Source organism: Alosa sapidissima, chromosome 1 (genome assembly GCF_018492685.1).
Source record: "Alosa sapidissima isolate fAloSap1 chromosome 1, fAloSap1.pri, whole genome shotgun sequence".
In the NCBI taxonomy this organism is placed as follows: domain Eukaryota; kingdom Metazoa; phylum Chordata; class Actinopteri; order Clupeiformes; family Clupeidae; genus Alosa; species Alosa sapidissima.
In genome coordinates, this window is record NC_055957.1 from 9,409,127 (window position 1) to 9,423,646 (window position 14,520).

A 14,520-nucleotide genomic window follows, 5' to 3' on the forward strand; every position below is an offset into this window, starting at 1 on the left:
TTTCAAACTTAGTGTTAGACCCTCAATGTTGCATATGGCTGAAAAATTGTGGGTTCAATTCCTGGCTTCCACCGTTGTGCCCCGGGGTAATCCGTAATCCGCTGTAATTGACATATGTAAATCACTTTGCATTGCACTCTCAAACAGACTTCTTGAAATCAATATGCTGCTTGATACAGCAACCTATTGTAGGCTACTGTACATTTGCAGTCTGAAGTTATATTACATAATTTCCACGGAATACTCTGTACTCTGTTGACTGATAGCTTTCTTTCACCTGTAAATGGTCACCAGCACACAACTGTAAATATAAGATTCTTTTTGAAGCATGTCTGCCATCTTGTGGACACCATAGAAATTATTGACATCAAATAATGACAGGATAGAATGAATAAGAATTTATGAAATATACATTCAAAAGCGGCAAAAACCGAAACACTGAGGACTGTTTCAATTTGCTTGTCATCTTTTACTTGTTAATTTACATTTTTACTCTGTTTTTTTTTACAGTTTCATGGATTTGTCTGTACACCAAAACAGATATCACTGCACAGTAAAACATCACATGCAAATCATCAAACAGCAAAGACAAGGCTTGCACTCTATCTATACTTCAGTCAAACTGGGAAATCAGTGTCTTGCCCAGTTGGCAGTCATAAAGATATTTAGAAATGAATAAAAACACATTTAGTGATTGCATTATCCTCATAGTAAACGAATGATGCCATTACTTAATTTAAGAATAACTCAAGCAGTGTAAAGATTACTGTAGACCCAGAGGAACTCACAAGATAAAAAAAAAACAATATGGTGGATAGTACTTACTACCCATCATTTGAAGCATTTCATTTGATATAACAGCGCATATTCCAGTCTCAATCCTTATCGCTCAGAACATTTTGTTATAGTGCAATGGGTTAAAACCAATTGCATGTCCTCTTGGCATAATCACTCCTATTTAGACCCCAGGCTAAAATTGGACCATCTCTGCAGTTGAAGAGTCCACTCATAATCTGGGGATGCCCCAAGCATTTGACACTCCACGGTTTCTTTTACGTCAGGGACTCAGGGTTCTATTTATCACCTTTGGATTGTTGGATTGTAGCTGAACGGGCCAATTTTATCTCACATAAAACTGTGCCCAAATTGTTTTCAACGGTCCTAAGAGACATGTGCAGGTTCCTCTTCCTCTTGTTGTAATACTGGCAGTGAAAAGCATGCTGTTTTACAAAGCAAAACTGTTCTGAACAAAGTCAAAGAATGATAATACCTATCAGTATTAACAGGATATGTTGACTAATGGCATATCTGATCATAGAGGAGAGTGGGATATATTGAGCCAGTACATAAACTGAACCACACTTTGTTTCAGGATGTTGGTCATTTGACAGTGAAATTCATTAATCCAATGCAATCATAAAGGGGTCAATCATTACCACAAGGCCAGTCTGAACAGCAATTATGCCATCATACCCTGCCATTAGACAGACAGAATGATCTATTTGTAAGAATTGATATTCTTCCCTTTGAAGGTTGCTTTTTCAGTACATAATCCTGCTCATGACATGCCTCTCTCCCTTACTGCATTTTAATTGATAAAAGGTTGTGATATGAAAACATCAAATGTTTGTTAGATAGCTATTTTGGCTGATGGAATAGGTATGAGCATAGTGCTTTAGAAAGATGACAATGACTTTGTCACTTTCTCTTGAGAAGTACATTTAGAGCAAAATGAAGTCATCACATGATTGGCACTTGTTAACAGGACAATACAAAATAAATAGATCTTTGCTCTTCACATTCAAGACACTGTTCATTTACAGATCAGTAGCTTAGCACACTGCCTGAAGACAGGCTCTACTCATTTAATTGGTGAGTCAAGGATTTCCTCATACTCTTGACGTCTGCTCTTCCCAACCCAATAGAGCTTCACCCCAGTGAGCACGATGACACTGATGATGATGATGAGCCCACCGATGACGTCGTAAACGGACGGGACCATGTGCAGCACGATGAGTTGCAGGAACATGGCCACCACGATCTCCAGATGCTGCACGGTGCTGACCAGTGCCGGGTGGAACCTGTTGAGGGCGTAGTAGACCCCAAGGAACGCCACCGTGGAGCAGGCGCAGATGCCGATGAGGTAGCCCCATGTCTCCCCGTCCAGAGGGATGATGGGCTCCTGGAGGACGAACATGGTGGAGGCGCCCCACACGGTGCCTGTCCAGCCGAAGGTGAAGAGTGCTGTCCACATGCTCACGCGCTCTTTAATGGCGCGGTAGATGATCATGGACAGGGCGGCGGTCAGGCCAGCCATCACTGTCATGGTGTAGCCGAAGGCCTCCTTCCAGAAGCCCAGGGACATGTGTTCGCCGAGGATGTTGGGGATCATGACCAGGCACAGGCCGAACACACTGGTCAGCACGGTCACCACGTCTGTCGTGCCCAGCCGCTCGTCGATTAGCAGGAAGGCCAAGACGGCGCTGAAGACCGTGGTGGTGGCACGCCACATGATGGTGCCGTTGCTGGGTGGCACAATGGCGAAGGAGGTGTAGGCGCATGTGATGGAGATGACGTTGCAGACGCCGTAGAAGAACAGTCGCAGCCTGTAGCCCTCAGGCCCAAAGGGGGCCTCCTTGTAGTAGTAGACCACGCCGAGGGACAGCAACTGGATGACGGAGCGGATGAAGAGGAGTTCCAGGGATGGCACTTTGGAGCGGTCAGCAGCCAGGCGTGTGATGAGAGCCACGCAACCGTGGGCAAGGGCCGCTCCAAACAGGACGGCCCATGTCATCCGCGAGGCGAACACAGACGCCTCCCCGAAACTCGCCAGTTGCCCTCCCACCCCTTTGTCCTTCGGCTCTGTGGCAGGTTTAGACTGGCCACCGATGGCACCAAAGAAAGTCCTGCTTTGCTTGCTTTCGGTGAGGCGTTTCTTGTCCGAAGTCTCCTCAAGGAAAGTGCCAAAATCCTCGAAGGAGGGTGCATCATCGTAACCCTCGTCCCCTGGCTGGGGAAAGTGGGTGGCATACTTGACTGTGACTGTGTTCGGATGAATCTTGACTCTTTTTTTGGAGCCAAGCAGTTGCTTGCTGGGAGATGGGTCCATTTTTTCTCTCCGACCGAAAATTATTTCTGGAAGAAGAGAAACAGTGTTAAGTACTGGCTAAAAGGCACTGGAGTTAAAGAATAGGATAAAGCATGCTACACTCGAATGCCCTCTTGCTCCATGCCCCACTACCTGTCCTTACAGCTGATGGCAAATGACGCTGTTCCTATATTTAAACTTGATGGGCTGTCATAATTATTAGCAATCTCTCAATTGTTAAAATTTGGTGCAATGAAGATTCAATTCAATAACATTCTATATATATTAATCTAACTATCGTACCAAATTTGGTACGATAGTTAGATTAATAGACTAATTTATCTAGCTATCGTATATCCATGCGCATTGAAAGTAGGTTATGAACAAGAATAACATTTTGCATCATCTAGCCTACTAAAATTCCTGACGTGTTTGATGTAGTGGTAACAAGAAAAATCCTAATATAGCCTACCATATATAACCTGCTGTAGTATCCGAGAAAGACTTCCTCATCAATATCGGCCGTTTGCAGTGTTGAGGTTTTTTAAGCAATGGTGGGCTATCAAACGTGGCAAAATATTCTAATGGCAGGCGACCACTTTTTGGTTAGGCGTTATAATTATAATCATATTTTTGATTACACAAGATCACGACGTAAGAAAACATCCAACATCTCTTATCAGTACACTACCCAATCAGAACAACGGGAAAACTCTTTTACTGGTAATTACGTAAAGCATAGTAGTCGATAATAGTTTACCTTAATGGCCTGAATCGAGTGTAAATTTCTGGTGACAAATGTCTACATCCCCAATGATCATTTGCGTAAAGGAAAAATGTTGTGGCATCACAGTGGTGCTTTTAATCACAACAGCGTATTTTATGAATGGAAGACAGAAATCAGCGCCAGCACAGACGGCTTCATGGGATGCAACCTTGTGTGTCCTCTCCATTGCGCGAGACAGCTCTGACATCTTACAAGGGCATGTTCCTCCTGTGTAAATGGTCGATTAACACAAATTGTGGACCAATAGTTAATCGAAAAAGACCACTTACCTACACTCTCAAAACGAATACCACTGGCAACAGTTATGGTGGTATCATAAATTCCACACATGCAAGCTGGGCTTTAAATGGATTATTGAAAGAGCCATCTCCGTTCGTCGCTCTTCTGCTCTGAATACGGAAAGCGCGGTCCTTTGGAGAGGCGATCTACTCCCTGACTACAATTGCCATACCTTTTTTTCTCTCTTGGCTTTGTCTATCTGCTGGTCGAGTTGAAAGAGGATGCGCGTCGTCTGAGGTCTGACCAGTCAATCTTTACTCAAAACATATCCGATTGTGTCACTAATGCTGGTGCGCAGAGGAAGGGAGGAGGGTGTGTGCCAAGTACACGTGTTAACATTAGAAGACGTATGACCTAATATCTGAACTCCTGAAGTCTAGATCACTATTTTTTAATTTTATCACCAAAATAAAGCAATACATCCTAAACTATCAAATTAACTAAATTAAGAATCCACACACAAGTCCTGGATTTTTTTTATTTTTTTTGCTCTCACCCAAAAATAGAGACACCATGGCTCCACTCTGATTGCATTGATTTGTTACACCCAGCCCAGGGCAATTTAATATGTAGCCTGCTGCTGTGTGTGATGGAAATGGGAAAATGAAATGCTTGGCATATGTATGGATCAAGTCAAATAATTTCAACCAATGGCTGTTGTTGGATAATTGCTGCAAATAGGGCAAATCACAAACTATGTAGGATCATATAAGTTGCTTCCGAATCGAACATCAATAAGACAACATTTATATAATACATAACACGGTTACATTTTCAACTGAATTGTTCAAGCAAATAATATCTGTTTAGCTCCTCGAACAATTTCATGAAATGGAAGAAACCCCAGTCACACTTTTGTTGCATTCTATGTGTCCACAGCAGGAACATTGCCATGGCAACCTGAATAGGGACTTGAAAGACACTAAGTAAAGAAACTAAGAAAAGAATCTTCCCTAAAAAAGTATAGATGAAAATAGATAGGTCTATGGTTCAACGTTATTAACTCTGACGACCAATGTTTTAAGATTATTGGCTTAAAAAATATTTCGTAGTCTCAACAAAATTGGATTATAAAATGTATTATAGGCCTAATCAGCATTCTGAATCAGTCTTCCTTCATGCCATTTGCTATGTAAGGCTACAATTTGATGATGTATTTGGGACACTGAAAAAGAATCCACATGGAAAGAGCACTGATTAACCAGCTGCATGTTCTCTCCTCAATGTTATTAACAGACCACCGGCCCACCTGCTGATTTCTACAGACACACATGAGCCATCAGTACTGCACTGTGTGAAACTTCATTTCCCTTGTTAATGGACCACCCATGTTTGCTGACCCTCCTCTCACAATTGTTCTGAGCTGATATCACAGCAAAAGGGGCTAATTGAGTTTAGCAAAGGAAGAGAGCTCATCCACGTCACTGTTCTGCTTACGCAGCTCCCTGTTTAGGCCCCTGGAAAAACACACATACACACACACACACACACATTTACACACATACTCAAGCAAACACACACACACACACACACTGCGTTTGTTTCTCCCTCACTCTCAAACACACACACACCACACACACACACACACACACAAACACACACACACACACAAATACACATTAAGTACAAGACTGAAACAGTGAAGACTGCTATCTGGTGCTACACATCTGTTGCTGCCCTGGGTGGAATGAACAATTAGATGCTGGAGCAGCTGTACAAATGGCAGGGATATTGGTGGCAGGCCTGCCTTTTCTCCGAACATCCCTGCTAATTATGGGGCTCAGACAGGCTGAATAGGCAGCTGGGGAAATGGCCATCAGTGGAACAGTCTGTCACAAAGGACATTGTCCACAACGTGGGACATAGAAATAAGTGTTGATCTACAGTATGAGTGAGGAGGATTAGAAAATAAGTAACTGAAAGCGCTGATGTATCCCAGCATTAGATGCAATTATATAACGTCAAAAGATTACAATCCCCCAAAATATCTAAATATTTAAACATGGTGTTTGTATCAGTTTTGCCTGAGAAAGTACCACATCCTGAAATAACAGTAAGTACACCTTTCGATACACTTTCCTAGAGCAGCTCTCCCGGGTGCCATTCCTCTGTGCCTTCTTTAGATGATAGATCCCTGCTGCCGCAGGTGTGGATCCATCAGACAAATGAGGGAGAAAGTGGGTGTGAAGCAACATTTATATCCTATTCTGCAAAGGTCACTGGCAAATACAGCACGCAGGGGAGAGGAAGTGTGAAGCATGAAAAGGATGAAGTCATGCTGGGCCTACAGCATCAAATATAACAGGTCTTCCTTTCTCCATTTCTGCGGATGGATCTCGCAGAGGTAAAGCTAGGGCTCCACTATAAAGCGACCTTGCCAAATTATGGGAACACGTACCTTCATGGTGTGGAGGAAATAAACTCCTAAAATCTTTTTGCAGTTGAACTATATTAATAACATTACACACAGCTGCTGGTGTCTTTTATGGCTTCCCTGACATATTTCTTTTACTGTAATATGTATCGTAACGTCAGCTATTACCAACCGTCCCGTATTTCCAACCTCTTACGTGTATGTGTCACTTAGGCCTAATATTCCCTTCTTGACATCTTGTTGCAGTAGGAGAAAAAACAGGACAGAGTCTCGCTGTGCTTACATAACCCTGAACACTACCTCTGTGGATATGAAACCAAGTTTCTTCTCAGCTGAAGTGAAATCATACATGTTTTATGGGTTGAATCTTTGAGGGGAAAACAGAATTGTCCAAAGAGCGGTATATTTTACATTACTACAGATATAGAGTTCATTTTTTTCTGCTGAAAGTCAACATTTTATTGACAGGTGTACACACAATCAATTTAACATTAATATGACAAACACATCAGTCCAATACCTCTGTACTTGGGATGTGGTGTAAATTATTGATTCATGATGGGTGTTATTTGAGTGGAACCATATCATCTTCAGTCAACATCCCAACCATCCCAAGACCTACGCATGTAGCAAAATACATTTTCTTCAACATCCATCAGGTGATCAGGTCAGCCAGTGAAGCAGTACTGATGCTGGTGACTCACGCAGCAGGGAGAGTGATTCATTTGTGCCCCTCCCTGCTGCTGTATGCTTCACTGGGTCTGCTGTGCAGGTGTCTTGCTTTCCACATTTCAGCCTGTTTTTTTTTTTACAAAAAGCCATTTAAAAGCCATTTGATCAAACTACTAATTACACACTGTTCCGAGGGGACTGATGCCAGAGACGAAACAGTGCTGTTCACAAGGCAAAGGAGGCAGTGGATTTCAAACACTAACTACTAAAGGGTGTTTGAGTGTGAAGAGAAAATGTTTTCCCAGTAGTATAAAAGTGAGTTTAGCAGTAGGCAGCTGACAGAGGGAGGAGAGGCGAGGCAGAGAGATGGCAGACCGACACACACTCACTACTCACACACAATTTTATTACAGGCGGAGATAAAGCGCTGTGGGCTTCAGCTCTGCTGAATATCACTTATGGCCATAGCAGTGCTTATCAGAGGGAAATTTGTTTAGTGTCTTGAGGTAGTCACTGTTGCTCCATGGCAACAAAAGTGTATGCGGCCCCTCATTGATCATGCCCCAGTCCGGCCGGCTAGCGCTCACTCAGCTGGGCATGTGCATATCAATAATGTGATGTATGTATATGCACCGCAGAGAACCTAGAGTTTAGGGGAGGACTCTCTTGAATGGACTGAAATGAGAAAGATGGAAACACATTCAAGTTTGACATTCATTTGAACTCCTTTGAGGTGTAGACTGCCTGCTACTAAGACACTGAGACTGTGTAATGATGAAAATCAAAGTGACTCGTCATCCAGTCATCCATTGGGGCAGTCGTGGCCTACTGGTTAGCGCTTCGGATTTGTAACCGGAGGGTTGCCGGTTCGAACTCCGACCAGTAGGCATGGCAGAAGTGCCCTTGAGCAAGGCACCTAACCCCTCACTGCTCCCCGAGCGCCACTGTTGTTGCAGGTAGCTCACTGCACCGGGATTAGTGTGTGCTGAGTGTGTTTCACTAATTCACAAGATGCCAAATGTCACACCTCAGATGCAAGTGTTATCAGCAGCAGCCATCCCATAATAAGCTCATCTGTATGCCTCCACCAAACCTTCCCTGTTCATGAATATGCTCCGGGCCATTAACAGGCATTAAGTGTGAGCACCGATATAAAAAGGTCAATGCGTTGGACACTCAATAGACCGCATAAAACATTCTGAGTCTCCTTCATACAGTATGTGCAGTCTGTTCTTTAGGACATTATATTACATAAAGAGCATTACTGTTTATGTCCTGTTATCGGTTAATATGCCATTGCCTAGAATTTCACTTTGACAGGAACTACAGTAGATGGCATGGCATGATGTGGTAGTTCTGCCAAGAGCAAGGGGGGAAAGACACACTCTCCATGACGATGCAAACAGCTGTTCCAGCCAGCTCCTGGGGGCAGCTGTGTGGTGACAGAGTGTGTGGCAGCTACTTTTAGCATCCGTCAAACTCCAGGCCCTCCATAGCGCTGCAGTGTTTGCCCAGAATAAATAAAAGAGCCGTGCTGCAAATGCCCATCATGCATCATCAATGAGAAGCAGTGTGAGGCCATGGCACACGCTCGCTCTCTCTATTGACTTCTCCCAGCCTCCCATTACCTCCAATACATGAACTAGCAGCTGTAAATCCTCACACAGCATCGTATTCATCTTAGCTGTGCGGAACAAAGGAGACTGGAGTGAAAATGAAGCCGTCTCAGATTTCGCCATCCCATTGACCGACAGTTGAAAAGCTGCGAGCTCCTCTAAAACACTAAATGCAGTAGGGAGGTGATCAATCAGGGGACAATCTCTACCTCTGCAACTTCCCATTAAAAGTCTGTCAGTGTAGGACTGGAGGAAAATGGAGTGTACTGGCTGAAATTTAATTGTGGCGTCTGGAGCGGTGGCACAAAATAATTGCTTTTCATGTCCTGTGCTTGATTCCAAATCAAACGTCATGCCGTTCTTTTTGTCCACGCAGCCAATAGTGTGTACAAATGTGTAAATTCTCTTGAAAGCCCAGGTGCCGACAACTCTCAGCACGATGCAAGTCCACCATGCACACCAGTCAAACTAAAACTGAATCAGAACAATGATGAAAAAGCTTTAAGGATATACAGTATGTGGCGTGCACCGCAAAATGATTCATATGCTTTCAGCAGCTCTTAATGGCTTTTTGCAAGCATTGTAACCAATGACATTATTAGCATACAAAACAGGAATCATGGTGTAAATGTTAATACAAAGTATAAAAAACCTGAACCTGAACGCTGTGGTTGTGTTTCAAAACTAAAACATGGGGAGCAGGGCACACTGTCATGCATTGTTGTGTTTCTCACAGTGACTGCAAATGCAAAAATGTGCATGAAAGACAGGTATTCCATATTCATTTTAGTTTCTTAAAAGGTATTATGCATTAACTTGAGAATGGACACTTCTCCATACATATGTATTAGTCCTGTTAGATTATTAAACATAAGAAAACATAATTAATTGTGAATGTTGTTATGAATCTGTTTTTTTTATATATATATATGAAAATGAACACCTTGAGTGAACTTAAAAGTAACCAATCTGTTTAAAAACATGCCAAATCATGGCCTTCATTAAAAAAGAATGATGTCAGACTGAAGTAATTATGTCTGCCAGTATCAGGCAGGTCATAGCCTCTTCTGATGTAGTCTGCATTCGATTAGATTAGATTCAATTTATTGAATTATTAGATTAGAGCCAATGAAATGCAGTACACATTTGCTCCATCTCACACCTTGAACCAAGGTCTCCTTTGGCCGTCTGTTTGAAAATGGATCCACACAGACTAGGCAGAAGCACGTGTTCTAATCTGATGAAGAGTTGTTTTGGCATGTATTGCTTCCTGAGACCTCTAAAGAAAGCCAATCTAAGGGAGACGCTGCTGGTGGCCTTCTATCACTCTGCCATATAGAGAGCATACTGACATACTGCATCACAGTATGGTATGCAAGCTGCACTGTAGCACAGAAAAAATCACTTCAAAGGATCAACCGGTCTGAGGTTTTATTTGGTGAAATCACCTGTGTGCAGGGCCAGTTCGAAATTTTGGGTGGGCAACATAGCAAAACAGTCAAATTGGATATTGACATAAACACAAACACAAAACAATCAGTAGGCTGTCCCAAGCCCTGATTTGGGGGCACCCTACCACCTTATTGCCACTATATATTGAATAGTCGATGCTTAATCATTCACATCGTGACCATTAGTCCCATATTCATTTGTGTCCCCCCCCCCCCCCCACACACAATTATCATTGAATTACTATGTTTATTTTTTTCTTTCAAGTTGAGCTGGCTCTTGAGCACAATAAATGTAAAAAAACATTATAACGTATAAATTACAACATTATACATTATAATATATACATTGTAATATTTTATTCATATTCATTGGAGTTTTATTCATATTCATTCAAGTTCATAATTACATAATGCCTAAAATATTTTGTCATTTAAATATTTCACATTTATTTTTTGTTTTACATTTTTAATACCTACCTTTAATGTCATGATTACATTGTATTAGTGGTGTTTAAGTCTATTTAGGTGCCTTTCATTTTAAGGAGAGTAACTTGTGTCCATGTCTGTAGGCTATTATTTGGAAATGAGATGTGCATAAGAATATAAGGATGTAAATCAGGATGTTTTCTCTTTGATTAGTTAGAATAAATAGTTGCCAATAGTTGCATAACCTGTTACTCATATGTCATTAAAAAACAACAGTGAATTAACTTAATTTCATTGCCTAGGTTACAGACTTGAGATATGCAAGTCAGCAGACCAGCTATTATTATTTGTTGACATCAAACCTGAAGAGAAACACAAGTTTACCCAACTGCTGTCCCTGCAGTTCACTTGGAGTTTTTTCTCTTCTCATGCCCTGATAGTTCTTCCTCATCTTCCCATCAACGATATAACTCTCACTAACTTGATGCAAGGCTGAGGCGAGGAGCCTTGATTCATTTAATTCGTAGTGCGCGTATAGGGCGGTCCAGCTCTGGGCCTACTTCCTAGTTTGAGTGGCTGCAGCCAACAGCCAGAGATGGGCAGTATTTCTGATACATGTATTTAAAATAAGTATTTCAAATACAAAATAGTATTTTGTCATTTTATTTTATTGTAGAGAATGGCTTAATGGCGTATTTTGTAATACTCACAATACTTGTATGTGTATTTTTGTGTAAAAATACTGCCAAATATTTTAGGTAAAACCAATAGCCTACTTTTGTTGATGTGATAACATAAAAGTGCAAAACTATGAATGTAGCCTCTGACTGTTGACTTTGTAATTTGCCCAGACTTGTGATCTCATGATATTGAGATCCAGAAACCGTTTTTTGTAGTTTACTTTGATACACTTAAAATGAAGGTATTTGATATTTTATTTTAAAATGCAGTTGGATGTATTTTTGCCCATCCCTGACAATAGCTAGAGCTAGATTCTTGTCTTCAATTCTTGCTATTCTTCACCAAGGCACTTACTGTAGCATATCTGACATAAAGACTACATTAAGGCTGGTCAGCTGGCTCAGTCATTGTATTCTACCATTGATCCCAAGCAGAGTCCCTTGGTCTAACCAACCACTCCTGTGGACAATGGCAAAACATGGACTCATGGATACACGTTTTTAAGTTTATAGACGACCGTCAATCACATTAACTTTCAATCACTCAACTTGATACATAAATGACATCCTCTCACCATGTGCTGGATGAGGGTTCCTGTGGTTGCCAGTGGTGTGTGCACATAAATAGGCATAGATATGCAGACCCACCGTCCTTTTAGAGAAAGAATGTGTTCGCCTTGCCCCCATGAGTGACGCACATAAGGGAGTTTAGAATCACACATTAAATGGCACGTGTTATCATCCAACACCTAAAATGCATTTTTAACTGGCTTATCGAAAGCAAGTTGCAGCAGGGTGTTATATTCTACACAACACCCCGACTGAAACCTGAAACTTGATAGATTTGGACATGTTTTGGTTTGGTGCTGCTGCTGCTGACCCTTGAAAATATGAAAGCTTGAGGGTAAACAGAGTGAGCCAGCTCAGCCGTAGATATTCAGACAGCAGCGGCGGGCACGGCTGGATCATTAAACAGCCCATAACAGCAGCACTGCACTGCAGAGGGGGAACAACAGGAGAGGGAAAAAAGAGAGGAATCCAGCACGCACCCACAAGAGAGTAGTGTCGTGTGTCGAGTATCCTCCGAATGCTGCACCTCAGAGAGGTGACTTGGGACGAGGAAGAGCAACAGTGATTACAGTGTGGATGTGTACCAGAGCTCTAACTCTGGGGGGGGGGGGGGGGGACACAGTGGCTCAATTAATTCAAAGACAGAGTGGGTCAATTAATTCAAAAGATGACACAGACAGGATTAACAGGGGTAGTGTGTGTTCCTTCAGACTGAACCGTTCTCATTAGTTGCACCACAGTTCTCTGCACAGAAATGTACTGGCTTCCCTCATTGATTTGGTGCGATGGCCAGTTTGCTTGTCAATAACTATCAGCAGTCAGTGGAGACAAGTGTTGGAGGGTGTGTTATAAACAGAGAGTGGTTCAATTAAGTATACTTGGCACTGTGAGAATCAATGGGCAATTACTGGATGTGCCAGTACTTCTTAGGGCAGCCGTGGCCTACGGTTAGCACTTCGGACCTGTAACCGGAGGGTTGCCGGTTCGAACCCCGACCAGTAGGCACGGCCGAAGGCACCTAACCCCTCACTGCTCCGAGCGCAGCTGTTGATGCACGCAGCTCACTGCGCCGGGATTAGTGTGTGCTTCACCTTACTGTGTGTTCACTGTGTGCTGTGTATGTTTCACTAATTCACGGATTGGGATAAATGCAGAGACCAAATTTCCCTCACGGGATCAAAAGAGTATACATACTTATACTTATACTTTCTTAGTTGCCTCTAGAGAGAATGACTAAGCAGCTTAAAGATCAATTATTGCAGCAGAAAAGGTCTAGTATTTTTTAAAAGTGGTTTAGCATGCTCACAGTATAATATAGAAAAGAGTTATCATGTGGATTTAAACCCTGTCAAGATGATTTGGCAAAACAAAGCACTACAAACCAGACCACTGCTGACTTTGTTATGACGTTCTGGTTGGTTGCTGTCACTCCATCTGGACTGATAAGCAAGTTTTAAGGCTTTCCAGATGAGCCTGATTGTGTCAGTCCTCAGCCAATGAGTGTTTTTCTGCGGCAGACACCACCAGTCGGGGCTCGCAGAGCAGCTGCCCAAGTGCCAGATGCACTCTGGTTTGAACAATACAGCAACAAACCCTCTCAGCTGACAGGGCAGCCAGCGACACAGCAAATAAAGGGAACAATGAAGGACAGGCAAGTCCCCCAGCTCCCCAAAGCATGTAAGCACAAGCACACACACACACACACACACACACACACACACACACTCTAAGCTTTGAGGAGCTGAATATGGCAGAAGGTGCCTGCAACTTGGCATATAAAACAGTTCTTTGTTAATGCCAGTGGGTGATGCTTCTACAAAACCATAAGCCAACAGACAGTCAACAGACACAAATAAGTGAGATTACAGTAACACAGAGGCATGTTGAGTCCAGCGTGTCCTTGGTTACAAGCGCCGGAGTGATGTGAGGTAAAAATAGCAGCCACATGAACACCCTCGCATCTGTGCAGTGAAGAAAGCCCTACCCGCAGTGGAGGACGCAGCCTCCAGTGCCATCCTGCCTCCTGGGCCCTCTTAGCCCACCCTACCTATGAGTGGAGAGCTCAGAGCCCCACAAATGTCACTTGAAAAGCCCTCGTAGTGAAATGATGCTCCAGGTGCTTCAGGGCAGCGGGACTTTACGCTGAGCGCTTGAAGGATGACACTGCCCGGATGTGCCCCATGATTGGACATTATGATCCCCTGGTTGAAAACGGCGCAACTCTCTACCCCCACCCACCACCATCACCACCCACTAACTCCCCCTCCTCCCCCTAATTCATTTTTTATTGCCTCAGCAGTCAGGGGGATGGAGAGAGAAACGAGAGAAAAACTGTGAGAGTGAAAATGAGAGTGAGGAGGAGTAAGAGGAGGAGCAGACGGAGGGGGGGTGCGGGGGGATGGGGGAGAGGCAGTGGGCTTTTCCAGAAGTGCTCCGTCTGACATTAAAAATAGAAGAGGTTGAGGTTTCACTACTCTTACGCTGTCCTTGGCCAGCGGCAATGTTGATTATGCAATTGTTAGCACTGAACGCAGACAAGGACTCAGATGCTTGGACATTAGGCGCTGCATATTTGTT

The 14,520-nt window shown here is 43.0% G+C and overlaps 1 protein-coding gene across 1 annotated transcript; it reads right to left on the reverse strand.

Moving 5' to 3' along the window:
• Window positions 1–430: 430 nt before the first annotated feature.
• slc35g2a (solute carrier family 35 member G2a) lies at window positions 431–4,514 on the reverse strand. The gene is made up of 2 exons (XM_042057060.1): window positions 4,145–4,514; window positions 431–3,135 (listed from the first exon to the last, which is right to left on the reverse strand). The coding sequence occupies exons 1-2, from the start codon at window positions 4,203–4,205 to the stop codon at window positions 1,862–1,864; spliced, it is 1,335 nt and encodes a 444-aa protein (XP_041912994.1). The 5' UTR covers window positions 4,206–4,514; the 3' UTR covers window positions 431–1,861.
• Between the last annotated feature and the right edge of the window lie 10,006 nt (window positions 4,515–14,520).